Source organism: Dendropsophus ebraccatus, chromosome 8 (genome assembly GCF_027789765.1).
Source record: "Dendropsophus ebraccatus isolate aDenEbr1 chromosome 8, aDenEbr1.pat, whole genome shotgun sequence".
In the NCBI taxonomy this organism is placed as follows: domain Eukaryota; kingdom Metazoa; phylum Chordata; class Amphibia; order Anura; family Hylidae; genus Dendropsophus; species Dendropsophus ebraccatus.
This window is the reverse complement of record NC_091461.1, coordinates 99095425-99114698: the sequence shown is the minus strand read 5'-3', so window position 1 is coordinate 99114698 and position 19274 is coordinate 99095425. Positions and strand designations below refer to the sequence as shown.

Below are 19274 nucleotides of genomic sequence, written 5' to 3'. Positions count from 1 at the left end.
AGGATGGGAGATGGTGGTGCACTGACTGTACTGTATATGCACTCCAGCAGTCTTATACAGTACAGGATGGGAGATGGTGGTGCGCTGACTGTACTACTACTGTACTGTATATGCTCCCCAGCAGACTTATACAGTAAAGGATGGGAGATGGTGGTGCACGGACTGTACTACTACTGTACATGCACTCCAGCAGTCTTATACAGTACAGGATGGGAGATGGTGGTGCACTGACTGTACTACTACTGTACTGTATATGCACTCCACCAGCAGTCTTATACAGTACAGGATGGGAGATGGTGGTGCACTGACTGTACTGTATATGCACTCCAGGAGTCTTATACAGTAAAGCAGTGGTGGGAAACCTCCGGCCCCTGAGACCTCCCGATGTGGCCCGCGGCTCCCGTGATGTGCGCGCCGCTCTGGTTGGGCAGGAGCCGGTATTCACAGCATCTTCCTGTGTCTGTGAAGGCTGCTGTGAGTGCCGTCCCCTTCCCCACCAGAGCGGTGCACATCTTCCTTCTCCTGCGGGCCACGCGATGACGTAATTTCATTGCGCGCTGCCTGCAGAAGACAGGAACGGGCTAGAGGGGAGAGAAGAGGACATGGGCAGCGTGGGAGCAGCGGAAAGGTGAGTGGGATGTTTATTCTTTTATTGGGAGCACTGGGGGTTAACTAGGCCACCAGGGACATGACTGGGGGGGGGGGGGTAACTAGACTACAATGGGCATGACTTGGGGGTTAACTAGACTACAAGGGGCATCACAGAGGGTTAACTACAATAGCAGGGGAACGATACTTTGCCTTGCCCTGGGTGCTGCAACCCACGCTACTAACTGCCGCACACTGTATGCGGCCCTCGAATGATTTTATTAATGCCGACTGGTCCTCAACATGGAAATGGTTCCCCACCCCTGCAGTAAAGGATGGGAGATGGTGGTGCACTGACTGTACTACTACTGTATATGCACTCCAGCAGTCTTATACAGTACAGGATGGGAGATGGTGGTGCACTGACTGTACTACTACTGTATATGCACTCCAGCAGTCTTATACAGTACAGGATGGGAGATGGTGGTGCACTGACTGTACTACTACTGTACTGTATATGCACTCCAGCAGTCTTATACAGTACAGGATGGGAGATGGTGGTGCACTGACTGCACTACTACTGTACTGTATATGCACTCCAGCAGTCTTATACAGTTCAGGATGGGAGAGGGTGGTGCACTGACTGTACTACTACTGTATATGCACTCCAGCAGTCTTATACAGCACTGTAGTGTATGTGAGGCCTTACCAGTGTTAAACTCACCAGGTACAACCCACCATCCACGTTCCCAAAGACGTTCAGATAACGAGAACTTCAAGACTTGATGCCTAAAAAAGTGCTTGAGAACCGGGCAAAAGTTTGAGAACCAAAGCAAACTTTCTTTGAAAATATACAGTTTGAGTTCCAAGCAGTTTGAGAACCGAGGTACCACTTGTATTAATAAGAAACATTTATAAAAATCCAGATGAACTCAATTATAAAGTTTTAAAAGATTAATTTTTTTTTTTTTTTTTTTAAAGCTGGAGTGAGAACACTTTTTTTCCAACTCCACAGCCCTGCCTGCAACAATCACTGCTCCTCAGACTGGACAGCATGGTCACTGACAGGTTCCTTTTAAGGGCCCATGCCAACAGGAGTTCTATTGTGAAGCCTGAATCGAGTCAGACACCTTGTCTACTGCAATGTATGAAGGGTGCAATGTACTGCAGCTTCTTTCTAGTCAGGTGAGCAGGGCAGTGCTGCAGTACATTGCACCTCTGCTACACATAAAACAGCAACACAAGTACAACCCATGGAAGATGCTAAGAGCCAGACCCCCACTGATCGGAAGCTAAACCATCAGTTCCCTGAGAGACCACCAAGAGCCAAAGGCAGCAAAACTGGACAAATCTGTGCGACAGATCAGACGCCACGATAGATCACAGCAGACTCAGGATCACTTTCCCATCAAGTTTATTTATGACCGGGGTAGGGGAGGGGGCGTCTCCTGATTCCCAGCAGCTGACGTTCCTCCCTCGGGGCTGGGCTCAGGATGATGGAAGAGCAGTTCAGCGACAGCACATACAAGGGGCGCAGCCAGCAGGACCAAGCGCACAGCAACAACAACAAGGGTGACTACTTCAGGTGTCGGAAGACTTTATGAGCCACCTGTACACAAAGCAGAGGGGAAAATCATCATTACAATCACAACATCCTTGGCAGACAGCTGCCTGCATTGCCCCCTGCCCATCCTGCTGTCACTCACACAGTGGTCTCGGGCATGTAGGAAGTCAAAGAGCTCCTCAGTGCACTCCTCCTGTGTGTGTGATCTGGAGTTGACTCTGGTTTCGCACAGTTCCAGATGTTCACGTGCCTTCACACATTTCTCTGTCTTCTCGCAGTGTTCTCTGACTGTGGTCAGTGGGTCCTGAAAGAAACAGATGTTACTGAACCAGGGACAGGGCCAACCCGTGATACCACATCAAGTGTCGTCTGACCCGAAATACACTCCCCAACCCCAAAAATACATAGTCCAACTAGCAGTAGATGAGATCTTCTTTCTGGTGAAGTTGAGTGACACTAATCAACATGGGCGCTTCCATGTCTATTCAGACACACAGGCCGTACCAGGACTGGAGGAGTCATGGACAGACAAACAATAACAGCGGCCACATGTGGCCGATCCAAAAAGCAAGGCAGTACGTTTGGTATCTCAGCAGTGATGTTCCACAGTGGACTAGTGGAGCCAGTACAATACATTGACTGTAGTTTAAATGACCCCCATTGCAAACAGTGATCAACGAGGGACCCAGGATATATGGCAGATGGTCGCCTGGAGGGACCTTAATTCTACAGATAGCTAATTCCTTATATGGTTTAACCCCATGGTCAGTAACAAGTATATATGTTTCTACTGCACATACTCCGTGCAGTAGGACTGTGCATATACATTCCTGACTGAACGGGCTCTAGATGTGTGTGGGACCACTGCAGTGAGAGCGGCCCCACACACACATCAGAGTCCAGGGAGCAGAGGGTAACGACAGGCAGCTGCGATCCCGCAGCTGCTTGCCATTAACCTCTTAAGCGCCACGATTTATAGCGATCGCAGCATTTAAGGTACTCACTGACAGAACAAGCTTCTTTCACTCCGGGGGTCCCGATCACATGTACCACCGGGCGGGGGTAAGCCTCTTACCTCTGTTCTATCGCTTTAGCCATCTATGGATAGAGTCTGCACTCAGGCAGGCTCTATGCATAGAACGCCGATAACACTGATCTATGCTATGCTTATGATTGCATGTTTAAAAATGAAAAAAAAAAACATATATATCGTAGCGTGCGGAAATGTCCGATTAAGATATAAAATTATTGCTCCCGCACGGTGAACCAAGTTAACGGGAAAGAAAAAAAACACCAGGATTGCAGATTTTTAAAATTATATATCAGGGGAAAAAAAATTATAAAAAAAGCAATCAAAATTTCTGTTACACCAATATGATGTTAAAAACTAGAGATCATGGCGCAAAAAAAAAATGACACCCCAACCAGCCCTGTAGATTGAAAAATATAACGCTATGGCATCAAAGGGCTCTGTCTTGAAGGGCTTAAAAGCCCAACACACGAAATCTCACATACCATACATTATAGATGAGAGCACTAATGGGAAACTTTTAGATCCCCGGGACATAGTTAATGCCTTCCAAAATTTTTATTTTAAACTTTACAATTTAAAAGACGACACTTCAACTCACCAACCAGTTAAGGCCGACATAGACTTCTTCCTTAATAAATTAAATCTTCCTCCCTGACTAATGACCAATTAGATGCTCTTAATGCCCCTTTTACGATCCAGGAGATAGAAACCCAGATTAAATCCCTTCCCTTAGGCAAATCCCCCGGCCCAGATGGGTTGTCCAATCATTATTATAAAGTATTTTCCGACATCTTAAGCCCATATATACTAAGATTCTTCAGTGAGGCCCAGGTATCTGGAGCCTTTCCTGAAGAGAACCAGCTAGCCTTGATCGTCACCCTTCCTAAACCTGGAAAATCCCCAGACAAACCGGCCAACTTCAAGCCCATTTCTCTGTTAAACTCTGATATTAAATTGTATGCAAAGATACTGGCCTCAAGGATGGCTGAAATACTTCCCTCCAGGGGCGGGCTGGGCCGGGTGGCATCTGGCCCCCGGGCTGGTGCCTACATCATGGGCTGCGGCAGCTGAATGTCAGTAACACCGGTGAGTGGGCGGGGCCATGATCGCGGGGGCGGAGCCACGGGAGAGGGTGTGGAGGCTGACTTGTGTTGCTCTTCCTTCATTGAAGGAGCAGGCTCCTCCCTACAAGGATCTGTGAGGGCTGCCCACTGCCCTGGGAGAGAGAACAGACCACCCCCTCCTGCTTGGGCCTGAAGGAGAGGACCCCCGTCTGCCATGGCTTAGGTAAGGGAAATAAGGGGGGGGGGGGGGGCAAAATTGCGGGGGCAGAGTCTCGCGGCCGGGGGCATCCATTAAACCTGAACATTATCTGGGTGGGATGTTTAGTATGAATTATACAGCATCCCCTCTCCCCTGCACCATGGCCTAGTAAGCAGTACTGTGAGGGGAGAGGGGATTCTGTACCCCTTCCCATGTACTGTTCAGGGCCTAGTGCCCATATATGCAGGGGAGGGGGGTGGTCTGTATGGGCACCAGGCCCTGAACAGTACATGGGTGAGGGGGATCCCCTGTCCCCTCTCTGTATACTTAGGTCACCCAGAGTTCCCAGCATCTGGTATTCAGTATAATGGAGGTCACCGAGCTTTCCCAGCATCCTGTATGTCAGTGTAATGGGTCACCCAGCTTTCCCAGTATCCTGTATGCCAGTGTAATGAGGTTACACAGCTTTCCCAGCATCCTGTATGTCAGTGTAATGAAGGTCACACAGCTTTCCCAGCATCTTGTATAGTAGTCAGTATAATGGTGGTCACCCAGCTTTCCAAGCATCTTGTATAGTAGGCATTACAATGGTGGTCACCCAGCTTTCCCAGCATCTTGTATAGTATTCAGTAAGATGGTGGTCACCCAGCTTTCCCAGCATCTTATACTCAGCATGATGTGGTCGCTCAGCTTTCCCATCATCTTATACTCATTGGCTGGTAGACTCGGGGAGCTGTATAGTAGATCTATCTACTGTGCATCTGGAAACCACATCAGCACAATTGTGCTAATTGGTTCCCTATAAAGGAGCACTACAGCCCTTACCCATTATTACCCTCCCCACATCAGTGCAGGGACGGTAAATGGCACCCCGGGCCTGTACTTCTTCCAGCAGCAATGTTCCAACATTTCGGATAACGTCTCCAGCCCTTCTGGTCATTTGTAACCAGGGAATTCCTACTGCTCTGTGTAAAGGGGCCAGAAGTCACTTTGTCAATATAAGTCTATGGTACGGTTTCATTACTGTGATGAGCTGACCCATATACTTAGTGTATGTTCAGATAGGTTCAGATACCAGATAGGATGTTATTCTGCAAGATAATTAACATTGCTAGACTGGTCATAACGCGCCACTGGAAATCTCATAATGTACCATAACTAAATGAAGTGGTAGACAGCCTGCAACACTGTTATACTATGGAACGTTTAATTTCCTTTTCCAGGTCAACTACAACTGCTTTTCAAAGTATTTGGGGGAAGTGGTATGCCAGTTCTTATTGTAAGAAGTGAACCTCTGACATCTTTTAATTGTATTCCTCCTTGGATGCGGCGGCTTCCCATCGTGGCCTTCAGGACTATTTATACTACTGCTTTATACCATTTGACCTTACCTGCTCACTTTTGAGTAGCATTTCCTGCTGATACTGTTTATTGTTCCTTTGTTGTTCTTTGAGAATTGGAATGTATAATGTTTGTCATATCTGAGTACTCCACGTTCTCACTACAAGGTTACCTATTGCTCCTTGCCCCTCAATGACTTGGCTCTAAAACCTAACACGTCATGGACTCTTTTGGTCGACAAATGGGGCATGTAGCGGTTTTGATTTTGCATCATGTTTGTGGAGCCTTGGACATTATGCATATTATTGCCAGCATTGCATTGTAATGTTTGTGATATTTGTAAACAAAACCTGAAAACTTTCAATAAAAAAGTATTGAAACATTGAAGGGCTTAAAAAGCACAGAGTCACATTACATGGGTGCATATTGTGGTTCATCAGGCCAGAGGTGGCAGTGTCATGGTGTGGGGAGCGATGTCCTGGCATGCTCTAGAACCGCTGCTCATCATACTACAGCCCTTGAATGGTGAATGCTATAGGGAACTCTCAGATCACCAACCGTGTTTTTAGGTCTTCCTTAACGACAGTGAGATGGAGCATGCCCACTGGACTGTCCCACAGGGGTCAATACGTGAGGATTAGAGATGATCAAACAGGGCCGAGGTTAAGGTTCATATGAACCCGAACCATCGACATTTGGCTCCCGCTGCCTTCCTGTTCCATGGGGAAGGTCCAAATAGCATGAGTACCTCCTGGAAAACAGAGATACGGCCTATTACCTAGGCTGTATCCCTGTTTTTCAGGTGGTACTCAGGCTGTCTCCACCTTCCCCACGGAACGGGAAGGCAGCGGGAGTCAAATGCCGATGACATATCACTTCTTTCGGCGGATAGCGGAATACGCCGGCCCATAGAATGGTGTCTATGGAGCCGGCGGAAAGGCGCAAGGACAGACGGCGGAATTCTGTGGACATTATCCGCGAGAATTCCTCAGTATGAACCCACTCTCATGGTGCGTTTACACAGGCAGATTTATCTGACAGATTTTGGAAGCTAAAACCAGGAATGGATTTGAAAAGAGGAGAAATCTCAGTCTTTCCTTTATGACCCGTTTCCTGTTTATGATCTGATTCTGGCTTTGGCTTCAAAAATCTGTCAGATAAATCTGCCTGTGTAAATGCACCCTCAGAGTCGAGGAGGGGGAGCACAGCCGGACAGTTGTCCTCACTCACCCTAACCTCTAGTCCTGCCACCAATGACACACAGAGTGTCAATGAAAGAAGGGCATGAGGAGAAGTGTCAAGCTGTGCCCCACCCCCTTAAAGGGGTTGTCCAGCGAAACTCTTTCTTTCAAATCAACTGGTGTCAGAAAGTTATAAAGACTTGTAATTTACTTCTATTAAAAAATCTTAAGTCTTTTCATACTTATAAGCTGCTGTATGTCCTGCAGGAAATGTTTTAATATTAGTCTGACACTGCTCTCTGCTGACATCTCTGGCGCAGAGTCTCGGTTAACTATGGGGATTCATAGAAAACCTGCTCTGGACAGTTCCTGTCTCGGCCAGAGATGTCAGCAGAGAGCACTGTGTCAGACTGAAAATAAAACAACATTTTCTACAGGACATAAAGCAGCTGATAAGTATGGGAAGACTTGAGATTTGTTTCAATAGAAGTAAATTACAAATGTATATAACTTACTGATATCAGTTGATTTGAAAGGAAAAGATTTTCACTGGAAAACCCCTTTAACTGTTAAATAAGGTGATGTTATACATTTGGTGGCTGCTATCAGGTAAGGGAAGGTGCGGCCCTATGATCAGGCATCTATTGGGTCACAAATTCCAGGGGTCCCTAAGGTCAGTGTGGAGGACAGTCACATACATGGGCCCAGCTCTACACTCTCAGGGGCCCATCAGGCTAGTGTGGACAGTGACATACATGGGCCCAGCTCTACACTCAGGGTCAGGGGACAGTGTGAACAGTGACATACATGGGCCCAGCTCTACACTCAGGGTCAGAGGACAGTGTGAACAGTGACATACATGGGCCCAGCTCTACACTCAGGGTCAGGGGACAGTGTGAACAGTGACATATATGGGCCCAGCTCTACAATCACTGTCAGGGGACAGTGTGAACAGTGACATACATGGGCCCAGCTCTACACTCAGGGTCAGGGGGACAGTGTGAACAGTGACATACATGGGCCCAGCTCTACACTCAGGGTCAGGGGACAGTGTGAACAGTGACATACATGGGCCCAGCTCTACACTCAGGGTCGGGACAGTGTGAACAGTGACATACATGGGCCCAGCTCTACACTCAGGGTCGGGACAGTGTGAACAGTGACATACATGGGCCCAGCTCTACACTCAGGGTCGGGACAGTGTGAACAGTGACATACATGGGCCCAGCTCTACACTCAGGGGACAGTGTGAACAGTGACATACATGGGCCCAGCTCTACACTCAGGGTCAGGGGGACAGTGTGAACAGTGACATACATGGGCCCAGCTCTACACTCAGGGTCAGGGGACAGTGTGAACAGTGACATATATGGGCCCAGCTCTACAATCAGTGTCAGGGGACAGTGTGAACAGTGACATACATGGGCCCAGCTCTACACTCAGGGTCAGGGGACAGTGTGAACAGTGACATATATGGGCCCAGCTCTACAATCAGTGTCAGGGGACAGTGTGAACAGTGACATACATGGGCCCAGCTCTACACTCAGGGTCAGGGGCCCCCGGGCCAGTGTGAACAGTGACATACATGGGCCCAGCTCTACACTCAGGGTGAGGGCCCCCCGTGTGGACTGTCATGTGGACTCACCACCAGCTCTTCCTCTTCTTCCTCCTCTGCCTCCTCCTGTAACAACAGAAAGAGATGATTATGTGGTGCTCAGCTGGTGCCCTCTGGTGTCAGCCATGTGGGCAGCTCTCACCTCCTCGGGTTCCCCCGCGTACACCTTCTCCATCTCCAACACCATGATGACCAGCAGCCGCTACAGAAGGACAAGCGGGGTCAGCGGACGGAAATACGTCACTAGGCCACGCCTCGACCTGGAAGCGCTTCTCTCGTAGCGCAGTGCGCGATCTCGCCACCAGGGGTCTCTGCTGTCCGTATGCGGTGAGGCTGATGCGCAACAGCCATATTACCGGAGACCTCAAAACTGCTGCGGTGTTGTTTTTTTTTTTTTTTTTTTGGGGGGGGGGGGAGCCTTCTTGTATTTGACCTTCACAATATGGCGGAGGCGTCAACCTGTCAGTCACGCGGCCAGCCCACGATGGCGGCGATGTCACGTGATGCAAACATCCCCTTGCCCCAAGTAAGATGGCGGCTATGTGACTGGCAGACCCGGTGCGCTGCTCCCTCTTGACTTGTCCGAAGCTCCGGGTTTCGGTTCCCCGTCATATGAGCCACTGAGGGGAGCTCAGGCCATGGAGAAATCGCCGGAAGATGGCGGAGGGAGCCCGACCCTGTTCCAGCTGTGTGCCAGGGCCGTGACGGCCAACATGGAGAGGCTTGAGGAGGACGTGTGGGGTGAGCGACATGACTGGGATGGTAGACGTGGTGGGCGTGTCATTGGGCAGGTCTCTGTGGTGGTGTGACTGGGGGCTGTGTCTCTGGTGTTGTGGGGACACTGGTCATGTGACTGGGGGCGGTGTCTCTGGTGTTGTGGGGACACTGGTCATGTGACTGGGGGCAGCCTCTCTGGTGTTGTGGTCATGTGACTGGGGGCGGTGTCTCTGGTGTTGTGGACACTGTGGTCATGTGACTGGGGGCAACCTCTCTGGTGTTGTGGTCATGTGACTGGGGGCAGCCTCTCTGGTGTTGTGGTCATGTGACTGGGGGCGGTGTCTCTGGTGTTGTGGGTACACAGGTCATGTTACTGGGGCAGCCTCTCTGGTGTTGTGGTCATGTTACTGGGGCAGCCTCTCTGGTGTTGTGGTCATGTTACTGGGGCAGCCTCTCTGGTGTTGTAGTCATGTGACTGGGGCAGCCTCTCTGGTGTTGTGGTCATGTTACTGGGGCAGCCTCTCTGGTGTTGTGGTCATGTGACTGGGGGCAGCCTCTCCGGTGTTGGGGTCATGTGACTGAGGGCAGCCTCTCCGGTGTTGGGGTCATGTGACTGGGGCAGCCTCTGGTGTTGTGGACACTGTGGTCAGTCTCTTTGGTGTTTTGGACACTGGTCACATGACTGGGGGCAGCCTCTCTGGTGTTGTGGTCATGTGACTGGGAGCAGCCTCTCTGGTGTTGGGGTCATGTGACTGGGAGCAGCCTCTCTGGTGTTGTGGTCATGTGACTGGGGCAGCCTCTCTAGTGTTGTGGTCATGTGACTGGGGCAGCCTCTCTGGTGTTGTGGACACTGTGGTCAGTCTCTTTGGTGTTTTGGACACTGGTCACATGACTGGGGGCAGCCTCTCTGGTATTGTGGATGCTGTGGTGGGGAGGGTCGATCTTTGGAGTTGTGGTGGGCGCTGTGGTTGTGTGACTGGGGGGTCTGTTTCTGATGTTGCAGTGGATGCTGTGGTCATATGACTGGGGCAGGGGGCATCTCTGGAGATGTGGTAGACACTTTGGTTATGTGATTTGTGTGTTTTCCAGGGCTCCCGGCTGTCATCCTTCAGGGTCTACTCCCGCTGCTAAACATCTATTACCTGGAAAGGATAGAGCCAGCAGCTGTAAGGAAAGGTGAGTGCCCCTACACCTTGTATAATACTGGCCACACCCTTGTCCTCTGCATCTTGTGTCCTCCAGGCCCCACCCTTGCAGAGCCCAGCCACTCACATCTTGTGTTCTCCTTTAGGCCCCACCCCTGCATAGCCCAGCCACTCACATCTTGTGTTCTCCTTTAGGCCCCACCCCTGCATAGCCCAGCCACTCACATCTTGTGTTGTACTCTGAGCCCCACCCCTGCATAGCCCAGCCACTCACATCTTGTGATCTCCTCCGGGCCCCACCCTTGCAGAGCCCAGCCACTCACATCTTGTGTTCTCCTCTGAGCCCCACCCCTGCAGATGCTGTGGTCATATGACTGTTCTCCTCTGGGCCCCACCCCTGCAGAGCCCACTCTCTTACATCTTGTGTTCTCCTCCAGCGCCCAGCCCCTCACAGCCTGTGTTCTCCTTCAGGCCCCACCTTTGCAGAGCTCAGCCCTTCTCATCTTTGGAGGGATTTATTATTTGCAGTCTTTGTATACGTCGGCAAGAAGCTGCAAATTTTTGTGCAAACCAATATACGCCCTGCTCGTCTGATGGGCAGAGAAGAGGTATTACTTGCACCTGCTAGCAGGCCTAAATCATGGCAAAAATGTACTCCAGCTCCAGAGCAGCCTCAGATTTCCCAGATTTACTGAGAGGGGGGCGCCTTTCTTGTGTTTTTATCCAGGCTGCACAGTTGCAGACCCTCGCATCTTGTGTTCTCCTCTAGCCTGCACCCTAACTTGTGTTTTCCTCTAGGTCCCCCCTGCAGAGCCCAGCTCCTCACATCTTGTGGTTTCCTCTAGGCCCCCCCCTGCAGAGCCCAGCCCCTCACATCTTGTGTTTTCCTTTAGCCCCCCCCCCCCCTGCAGAGCCCAGCTCCTCACATCTTGTGTTTTCCTCTAGGCCCCCCCCCCCTGCAGAGCCCAGCCCCTCACATCTTGTGTTTTCCTCTAGGTCCCCCCCCCCCTGCAGAGCCCAGCCCCTCACATCTTGTGTTTTCCTCTAGGTCCCCCCGTGCAGAGCCCAGCCCCTCACATCTTGTGTTTTCCTCTAGGTCCCCCCTGCAGTGCCCAGCCCCTCACATCTTGTGTTTTCCTCTAGGTCCACCCCTGCAGAGCCTAGCTCCTCACATCTTGTGTTTCCCTCTAGGCCCCCCTCCCCGCCCAGCTCCTCACATCTTGTGTTTTCCTCTAGGTCCCCCCCTGCAGAGCCCAGCTCCTCACATCTTGTGTTTTCCTCTAGGTCCCCCCCTGCAGAGCCCAGCTCCTCACATCTTGTGTTTTCCTCTAGGTCCCACCCACCCACACACATATAGCCCAGCCCCTCACATCTTGTGTTTTCCTCTAGGTCCCCCCCCACCCACACACCCACCCACACACATATAGCCCAGCCCCTCACACCTTGTGTTTTCCTCTAGGTCCCACCCCTGCAGAGCCCAGCTCCTCACATCTTATGTTTTCCTCTAGGTCCCCCCTGCAGTGCCCAGCCCCTCACATCTTGTGTTTTCCTCTAGGTCCCCCCTGCAGTGCCCAGCCCCTCACATCTTGTGTTTTCCTCTAGGTCCCCCCCTGCAGAGCCCAGCTCCTCACATCTTGTGTTTTCCTCTAGGTCCCCCCTGCAGTGCCCAGCCCCTCACATCTTGTGTTTTCCTCTAGGTCCACCCCTGCAGAGCCTAGCTCCTCACATCTTGTGTTTCCCTCTAGGCCCCCCTCCCCGCCCCGCAGAGCCCAGCTCCTCACATCTTGTGTTTTCCTCTAGGTCCCCCCTGCAGAGCAAAGCTCCTCACATCTTGTGTTTTCCTCTAGGTCCCCCCTGCAGAGCAAAGCTCCTCACATCTTGTGTTTTCCCCTAGGTCCCCCCTGCAGTGCCCAGCCCCTCACACCTTGTGTTCTCCTGCCCCACCCCTGTTAAGCCCTGCTTATCCCTCAAACCTTGTGTTCTCCTCCTCAGGCCTCTCCACTCAGTCCATCTGGTGTAAGTTGTGGAACGACATAATGAAGAGTAAACCATCCAGATTTGGGGTGAGTGCAGTAATTCGGAGGGTTGCACTGTACCTCATCAGTATCTCCTTACCCACCATTATTTGATGTCATTACCTTTGCTTCAGGAGCTGGGATCAGGTCTGGAGGGAAAGGGTCATCTGTGCCTCATTAGTTCCTCATTACTCATCCATTGTCTGTCATTACCTTCGCTCTGAGGGGCTGAGATTAGGTCTGGGGAGAGAGTGCCTCATCTGTACCTCCCCACCCATCATTGTGTGATGCCATCATCCTTTGTGGTGCTCTGATATCTAGTCTGGGTGGAGGGGCCTGTGATATCACCATATCGTGTTATCACTAGCTCCCTGCTTACTCCTCCATCTTTGATTGCAGACAGTGACATGTTGGAGGAAGAAGTTCCTTGAGGCGTTCTTTCACAACGTTCTGCGTGGGATCCTGGATGTGTCATCTGACCGGCGGCTGAATGACGAACGCTTTTCCCCGCTGGTGCATAGCTCACGCCATGTCTCAGAGCTGACCATCTGTAACAAGCAGCAAGGGGTGACAGAGATGACCCCCACTGTGCTGGAGTGCCTTGCCCAGTCCGTAGAGACACTGAAGTTCCTGCACCTGCGGTCGTCTGACCCTGCCACCCAGAGGTCACTGAGTCAGCTGCTGCACCACCTCATCCACCATGGCCGCGTCAACAAGGTGTCTGTGCTGTCCTGGCCCTGCCCAGACCACCAGCTACTTGAGCTCATCCTGACTATTAGTGCCGGATATTGGCGACCAGACACAGACTCACCCTGTAACCTCTGCTCTGACATCCCAAGAAGTCACCAGACCCCTCCTGACACAAAGGCTGGCAATGACCCAGACAATACGGCCTGCAGCCTTCCAGGCGGAGCAGAGCAGGGCGGCAGTCTCAGTGCCTTGTTAAGCTTGCAGCCCCTCAATATCAGCCAGAATGTGGTCAGCTCCTCTGGGCAGACCACCCCCAGGAGCCCCTCTGCCAGAAAGAGGACCACCCGCTCCACTCCGCACACTAAACTATCATCTACCTCAAGAAAAGAACTGGTGCCTGATACTGGGGGCCCAAGTCGCCACTCCTCTGAGCCCGCTGACTTATATGACTTCATTTTCAGTGTTTCAGAGGTGGAGGAGGGCGAGAGCGCTCCGAGTACTGAACAGACAAGTATGGACACATCACCACCATCGGGTGCCATCCACTTCCGGAGTGTCAGAGCTCTAAATCTGCACAACGTGCCTCTCACCTTATCCTCCTGCCGCACTCTCTGCCGCCTGCTGCGCTCTTGGACGTCCCTGCAACGGCTGACAATGGCATACAATGGTGAGCAATACCTGCAGTGCTTCCAACACTGCCTCATGTCCATGTATATTGTATGTCTGATCAGACAGTGGTGGAACATACATAAAGGGATTGGCCCCTCTATATCCTATGACCTCCTAACCCCAAATATCATCGAGTAACAACACCCCCCCCCCCCATCCTTAGCACCAGTAGAATAGTGATTACAGCTCTGGAGTATAATACAGAATGTAGGTGATTTTAGTAGATCATTTCTGTAACTTGGGGTTCAGGGGTGACAGGGCAGGACATAATTTTGAAGCCAGAAATACATTTCATTGTATGTGGGGGTGATCTGAATCTCTATGCAGTAGTCTTTATCATGGACTAGCTGATAACACAGGGTAATAACTTGCAGTTCGAATGTCGACATTGTAACTTTGTGCCTCAATCTTAATTCTCTTCAGATTTAGGGGCCAATATTAGTCTGGTGTTGAATGCGCTGTCCATCCTGTCCCGGGACCCTGGCTGCCGTCTAAGTGTCTTCTCTCTGAGTGACTTCACCACCTACGTCCCCATGTTGGAGCTGGCACACACCGTACTCAGGATCTTCCCACACCTTCAGCTGCTGTCACTCAGCTACGACCTGGAGAGTCACAGTGAGTGGGAGAGACCCAAGGCTGGAGCCACACAATTCCCAGGTCTGTCATCCTCTGCTGTGTACGCTGACGTCTGCACTCCCCATCATTGTTGCTTATGTTTTGTTCTTGTGGTTTCTGTAGAGAATCACTTACAGCAGTTAGAGCTTCGCTTTCCTCAAGACCCTGTCCAGGTGGAGCATCTTGTGTCTATCCTGAAGGCGTCATCTTCTCTGGTTGAACTCTCTCTGGACAACGCTACATTTCCCAGCCAAGACGATCTGAGGCGCGTTCTGCGAGTGATTGCAGGTAGGGTCGCTTCCACTTTGTGATCTTTTATATGTTGCCCCTTATCTATCTGACCCTGAGTTACATCCTGTATTATGCTCCAGATGTACATATATAACATTACATGTAATGTGTAGACATGTGACAATACTTGGTATATAATTAGATTTCAAGTATTTACTTAGTGCCCCACCCCACAGACAATCTTCTTTGTCCTTTCAGGCAGCAACGTTGCTCTGCGGAGGTTGAGTTTTCATGATATGAAGATGTCGGACGCTCACAGTGAGATTGTGCACCTACTTAACCATTCCAGACTTGAAGGTACAGTTTCTTCAGTCCAGATGTCTGCACATTCCTCTCCCCATCCCTCAGTTGTTAGGTGCTGACTCTTATAATCCCTGCCCCTTTCCACTGAATTGTATTGTTTTAAAATATGATCCATGAAGACAAACAAAATATAAAAGGTGCATTACATCTGACAGACAAGGTTAAAAGCACTGCTGTGAACTGTGGATCTATCTTTGCTGGTTTTCACCCCAGTTCTCCCTGAAGAAGTGAATTAATGGGGTGGAAGCCAGGGACTTTGATTATACTGAGGGTATGCATACAGGGAGCATCGACATACGTTAGACATGCAGTTTGTCCCGGGATTTGAGGCAGTACTGTGTAGCACATTGCACTTTATGCTTTTACCACTAGAGGGCCAATTTCCATGTTACCTATATGTGATTCATATTTAATCTCATTTGTACCCCATGCCTTGTTGGCCTTCTGCCTCCATGGTCTGTGTTTTTAAAGGACAACTCCGGCGCTGATTAAAAAAAAAAAAAAAAAAAAATCACAAACATAGTTTTCACACTTACCATCCAACCCCCCCAGTCAGTCTCCATTAGAATTTCCTGCTGTTTGCTGGTCCCTGAAGCGCCAGTTGGTGTCTTCATTTCTTCTTCACTTCCTGGTTTGGCTTTCCCATGACGCACTTTGTCTCCTCTGATGTCTCTTCCCCCCTCCCCCCATTGCCATTAGGGCAGGGCTGGGGGACAGATCAGACGGGAGTCTTTGGTGGTTGCTTAATATGCTGGGAGACAGGCAGCAGTGACAGAGGAATGATTCATTCAAAAAGGAGGAGGAGGGTCCCATGTAACTGCTTATCTGCCCAGAGAAAGAAGATAACAGGATTCATTTAAGGCCCTATTACACAAAGCGATCGGACAAATACGGCTAATAATCGCTTAGGGCAATAAAAGACAACGATCAGCCGACATGCACAATGTCTGCTGATTGTTGTGGTATAACATGTTGAAACGGGAACGATGAGGATAAAAGCAACAGGAGCAGCGGCAGCAGACCTCCACTATTTTCTTGACTGATTCAATAGAAGTGTATTTCTAGTTTGACTGCTGCATTATTTGTTGTTGTGGGATGAATTATTTTTTTTTTTGCATATGTAAGTTGGGTGTCTTCTGCTCTTTATTTTTGATCATTACTCTTTCCTGAAGTTGAAGACTTTCCCTTTCTTCCCTCCATGTCCACAGTCGTCAGGCTTCCCCCTTCTCTACAGTCCTGACCTTCTCTGTACCGTTTTCTTTTCTTCTAGAAATTAAATTCTCGTTTTGCCGCCTTTTTGAGAAGGAGTCGGGTGATTTCCTTTCAGAGTTTGTCTCGGCTGTGAAGAGAAACCCGTCCGTAAAGATCCTGAAGCTGTGCGGGAACCGCCTGGGTGAGTGATGTGGGTAACAAATGCTGCTTGGGAGGGGTTGTGGGGCAGCATAGGCCTGAGGCAGGGTCTGGAGCAGAGATTAGTCTTGCGGGATGTTATCAGGGGTCGCAGTTTGGAGCTCTGTGTATCTTACAAAGTTTATATGCTCAGGGACTGATAGGACCGCGCTGGCTGACTTCTTTTCTTCCAACTCTTGGATTAGCAGGAGTCTGGGGTGTACCCTAATGTATCTCACAGATGTGTTCTCAGGAAACGATACATTGTACGCTAAATGACCTCTCCTTCTCCAACTCTGGGGCTATTTTGGTGATTGTCTCGATATTTTAGCAGGGTTAAGTGCCAGGTGCGAAGGCTGCTAGCGGGATCAGTCTCCTTCGCAGTGGGGCACCATGTACAGTATTTTACATGACAGTCATGTGTGCTTGCTGGCTGACCTCTTCTCCTCTAACTCTGGTACTGTAATGGCGGAGTCAGTGTCTGGGGTGGAGGCGATTATCGAGGGTCAGTCTCTGGGGTGGCCAGAAGGGGTCACTGTCTGTGGCCCTGTATATCTCACAGATGTTGTTGTGTTCTCAGGGAATGACGGGCTTTGTGCGTTGGCTGACCTCTTCTGTTCCGATTCATCTTCTGGGATCCATTATTTGGATGTCAGGTAAGGCGCTCGCTCCTCTTCCACTCTGGCTCTGCCCTGTGTCACTTAGTGGAGGGTGGTTCCTCCTCAGGGATGCTGTTTTTCTCCCTTTTTGGACCACCTCCCTTCATGACTGATTATTTAATGCTCTAGAGCTTCATATCGTCATATCTTTATTTTCAGCTCAAACTGTATAAAGCCAGACGGGCTCCTGCAGTTCGCTAAGAAGCTGGAAGGATGTGGAAAAATCAAGCTACGGCAGCTTTCCATCTCTCAGAACCTTCTAGATCGGGACCCTGTTCTCGCCCATGAGGCTCTGCAGTCCTTAGAGGGTGTCTGCTGTGTGGTCAGTGACAGCTGGGACTCCAGCCAGGCCTTCGCAGACCATGTCAGTGTTATGTGAGGAGTGCTGTGAGAACAGGCAAGTGTGCAGGTGCACTTCTACAAGTGGACACCAGATGGCGGAGTGTATTAGTGTGACCTAATACATAAAGTGACCTAATTCCTAAACAGTGTAATTTGGGGGAGAGGGGGTTGTCACCTTCAAGCCCCCCCCCCCTGTATCTTGATGGGGGGGGGGGGTAGGATAATGGTCGAGGAGGACCCACTGCAGGATAGATTCCCCACCACCACCCTTTAATGTATCTTTGTCCATTGTAGGGGTTGGGATCTTGCTTTTGCTTTCTATCTAGGGGTCTCCTAAGGACTTTACACGGATCTGCACCATTACCAATGCAGAGGCTTCTTTGTTCTGCCTCATTGTGTTGAGGTTAAGGCAACATCTTTTCCAGGGGCCAGGTCCAGGATCTGTTGTAAGCTGGTGCAGTGGACAGTGTTGAGAGGTCATGGTAGCTACAGATTTTTACTACCTGTCTATAATTATAGTTTTGAGATGGATACTGAACATAACTCTGAAGTGTATGCTGGCCACATGACACCGCTTCTCCAGCAAGGCCATATATTGGCTGAGATTTTCGTTCTCCTAGAACAGAATAATGTGGCCCCAGAACATGGGTTGTCTGAATGAAACCTGCCTCACCCTGTGATATCATCTCTGCACTGGACCTTCCCATGGAACCTGGAGTAAGGGAGACTTCCATGTACTAAGTTGTTGGGATCACATGTAAAAGGGATCAGCAGAGAAGATGGGTCATTCATTCCTATCATCAACCATAGACTTGACATCTGAACTATGCATGATACAGTGTGTTCTCTGAGAGCCATTTTGACATCCACTGCATGGCCTAAGGGCGTTGTTGGGTTTAGGGGATGCTAAATTTCTTCTCACTCGCAGTCTTTACTCTCATGACCAGCATGTGCCAAGGCAATCCCTATATACCTCTGTTACTTCAGGTGGGAGGGGCATCAGGGGCAGAGGTGGCACAACATGTCATAACACAAGCTGTAAGCACTCCATATACCAACCTGCCCATGACCAGACAGATTTCTGCTGCATAGCCTAGATCAGACGTGCCAAGCTCAGGCCCTCCAGCTGTTTAAAAACTACGATTCTCATTATGCCTGGACAGCTAAAGCTTTCACTGTCTAGGCATGACGGGACTTGTAGTTTTGTAACAGGTGAAGGGCCTGAGTTTTGACATCCCTGGCCTAGATCATAAGAAGTGCCAGTATCCAGATGGCGCAAGATCCTCTATACCAATTGTGTCGAACTCAGGCTCTCCAGCTGTTGCAAAACTACAATTCCCATCATGCCTGGGCAGCCGAAGCTTTAGTTTGCCAGGCATGATGGGAATTGTAGTTTTGTGACAGCTGAAGGTCAGCCAATGCCTGTCCTTTACACACAATAAAGCAGATGAAGACAGATGCTACTGTCCTCCACCAATCTGTGCAATAACTGTAACTAAACCTGAGTAGTGTGATCCTGTGGGCAGCCGTCACTCCTGCTGCAGGTGGCAGAGCACACAGGTGTCATAAGTTATCCCATGCATGCACAAAATATGAGGTTGGTATATAGATGCTTTGGAATATGACTGAAGCACTCTACGTCCCTACTGATCACAGCATAGTGCCCCCATCTCTCCTAAGCTGCCTCTGCCCTTGCCCCTCCCCCTTCTATGCTTTGTAAATATTTTTTTTTTATCTTACTTGCATATATGTTTATGTTGTAATAAGGCAACACTAATAAAGATGATTGGTATTCGGCAATGTTGATACTACTCCCCTTTGCACATCTCACACTGGGGGAGGCTACATCCGTAA

General features: G+C 50.0%; 2 protein-coding genes across 2 annotated transcripts; one reads left to right on the top strand and one right to left on the bottom strand.

Annotated features, from left to right (window-relative positions):
* Positions 1-1985: 1985 nt before the first annotated feature.
* UQCRH (ubiquinol-cytochrome c reductase hinge protein) lies at positions 1986-8843 on the bottom strand. Its single transcript, XM_069981185.1, has 4 exons — positions 8728-8843; positions 8616-8651; positions 2295-2456; positions 1986-2197 (listed from the first exon to the last, which is right to left on the bottom strand). The coding sequence occupies exons 1-4, from the start codon at positions 8770-8772 to the stop codon at positions 2165-2167; spliced, it is 276 nt and encodes a 91-aa protein (XP_069837286.1). The 5' UTR covers positions 8773-8843; the 3' UTR covers positions 1986-2164.
* A 206-nt stretch (positions 8844-9049) lies between these two features.
* Positions 9050-19224, top strand: LRRC41 (leucine rich repeat containing 41). The gene is made up of 10 exons (XM_069981184.1): positions 9050-9326; positions 10392-10478; positions 12440-12510; positions 12862-13819; positions 14245-14478; positions 14560-14724; positions 14926-15024; positions 16301-16423; positions 17000-17075; positions 17238-19224. Exons 1-10 carry the CDS (start codon positions 9224-9226, stop codon positions 17455-17457), a joined length of 2136 nt encoding a protein of 711 aa, XP_069837285.1. The 5' UTR covers positions 9050-9223; the 3' UTR covers positions 17458-19224.
* Positions 19225-19274: the final 50 nt, after the last annotated feature.

Bases quoted from the DNA above. Each gene is read 5' to 3' on its own strand.
- UQCRH (XM_069981185.1), bottom strand. From the start codon at position 8,772: ATGGTGTTGGAGATGGAGAAGGTGTACGCGGGGGAACCCGAGGAG. The intron at 8,652-8,727 runs GTGAGAGCTGCC...CTGTTGTTACAG, and splicing joins ACGCGGGGGAACCCGAGGAG to GAGGAGGCAGAGGAGGAAGA. The intron at 2,457-8,615 runs GTGAGTCCACAT...TGTTTCTTTCAG, and splicing joins AAGAAGAGGAAGAGCTGGTG to GACCCACTGACCACAGTCAG.
- LRRC41 (XM_069981184.1), top strand. From the start codon at position 9,224: ATGGAGAAATCGCCGGAAGATGGCGGAGGGAGCCCGACCCTGTTCCAG. The intron at 14,479-14,559 runs GTCTGTCATCCT...TGGTTTCTGTAG, and splicing joins TGGAGCCACACAATTCCCAG to AGAATCACTTACAGCAGTTA. The intron at 15,025-16,300 runs GTACAGTTTCTT...CTTTTCTTCTAG, and splicing joins TAACCATTCCAGACTTGAAG to AAATTAAATTCTCGTTTTGC.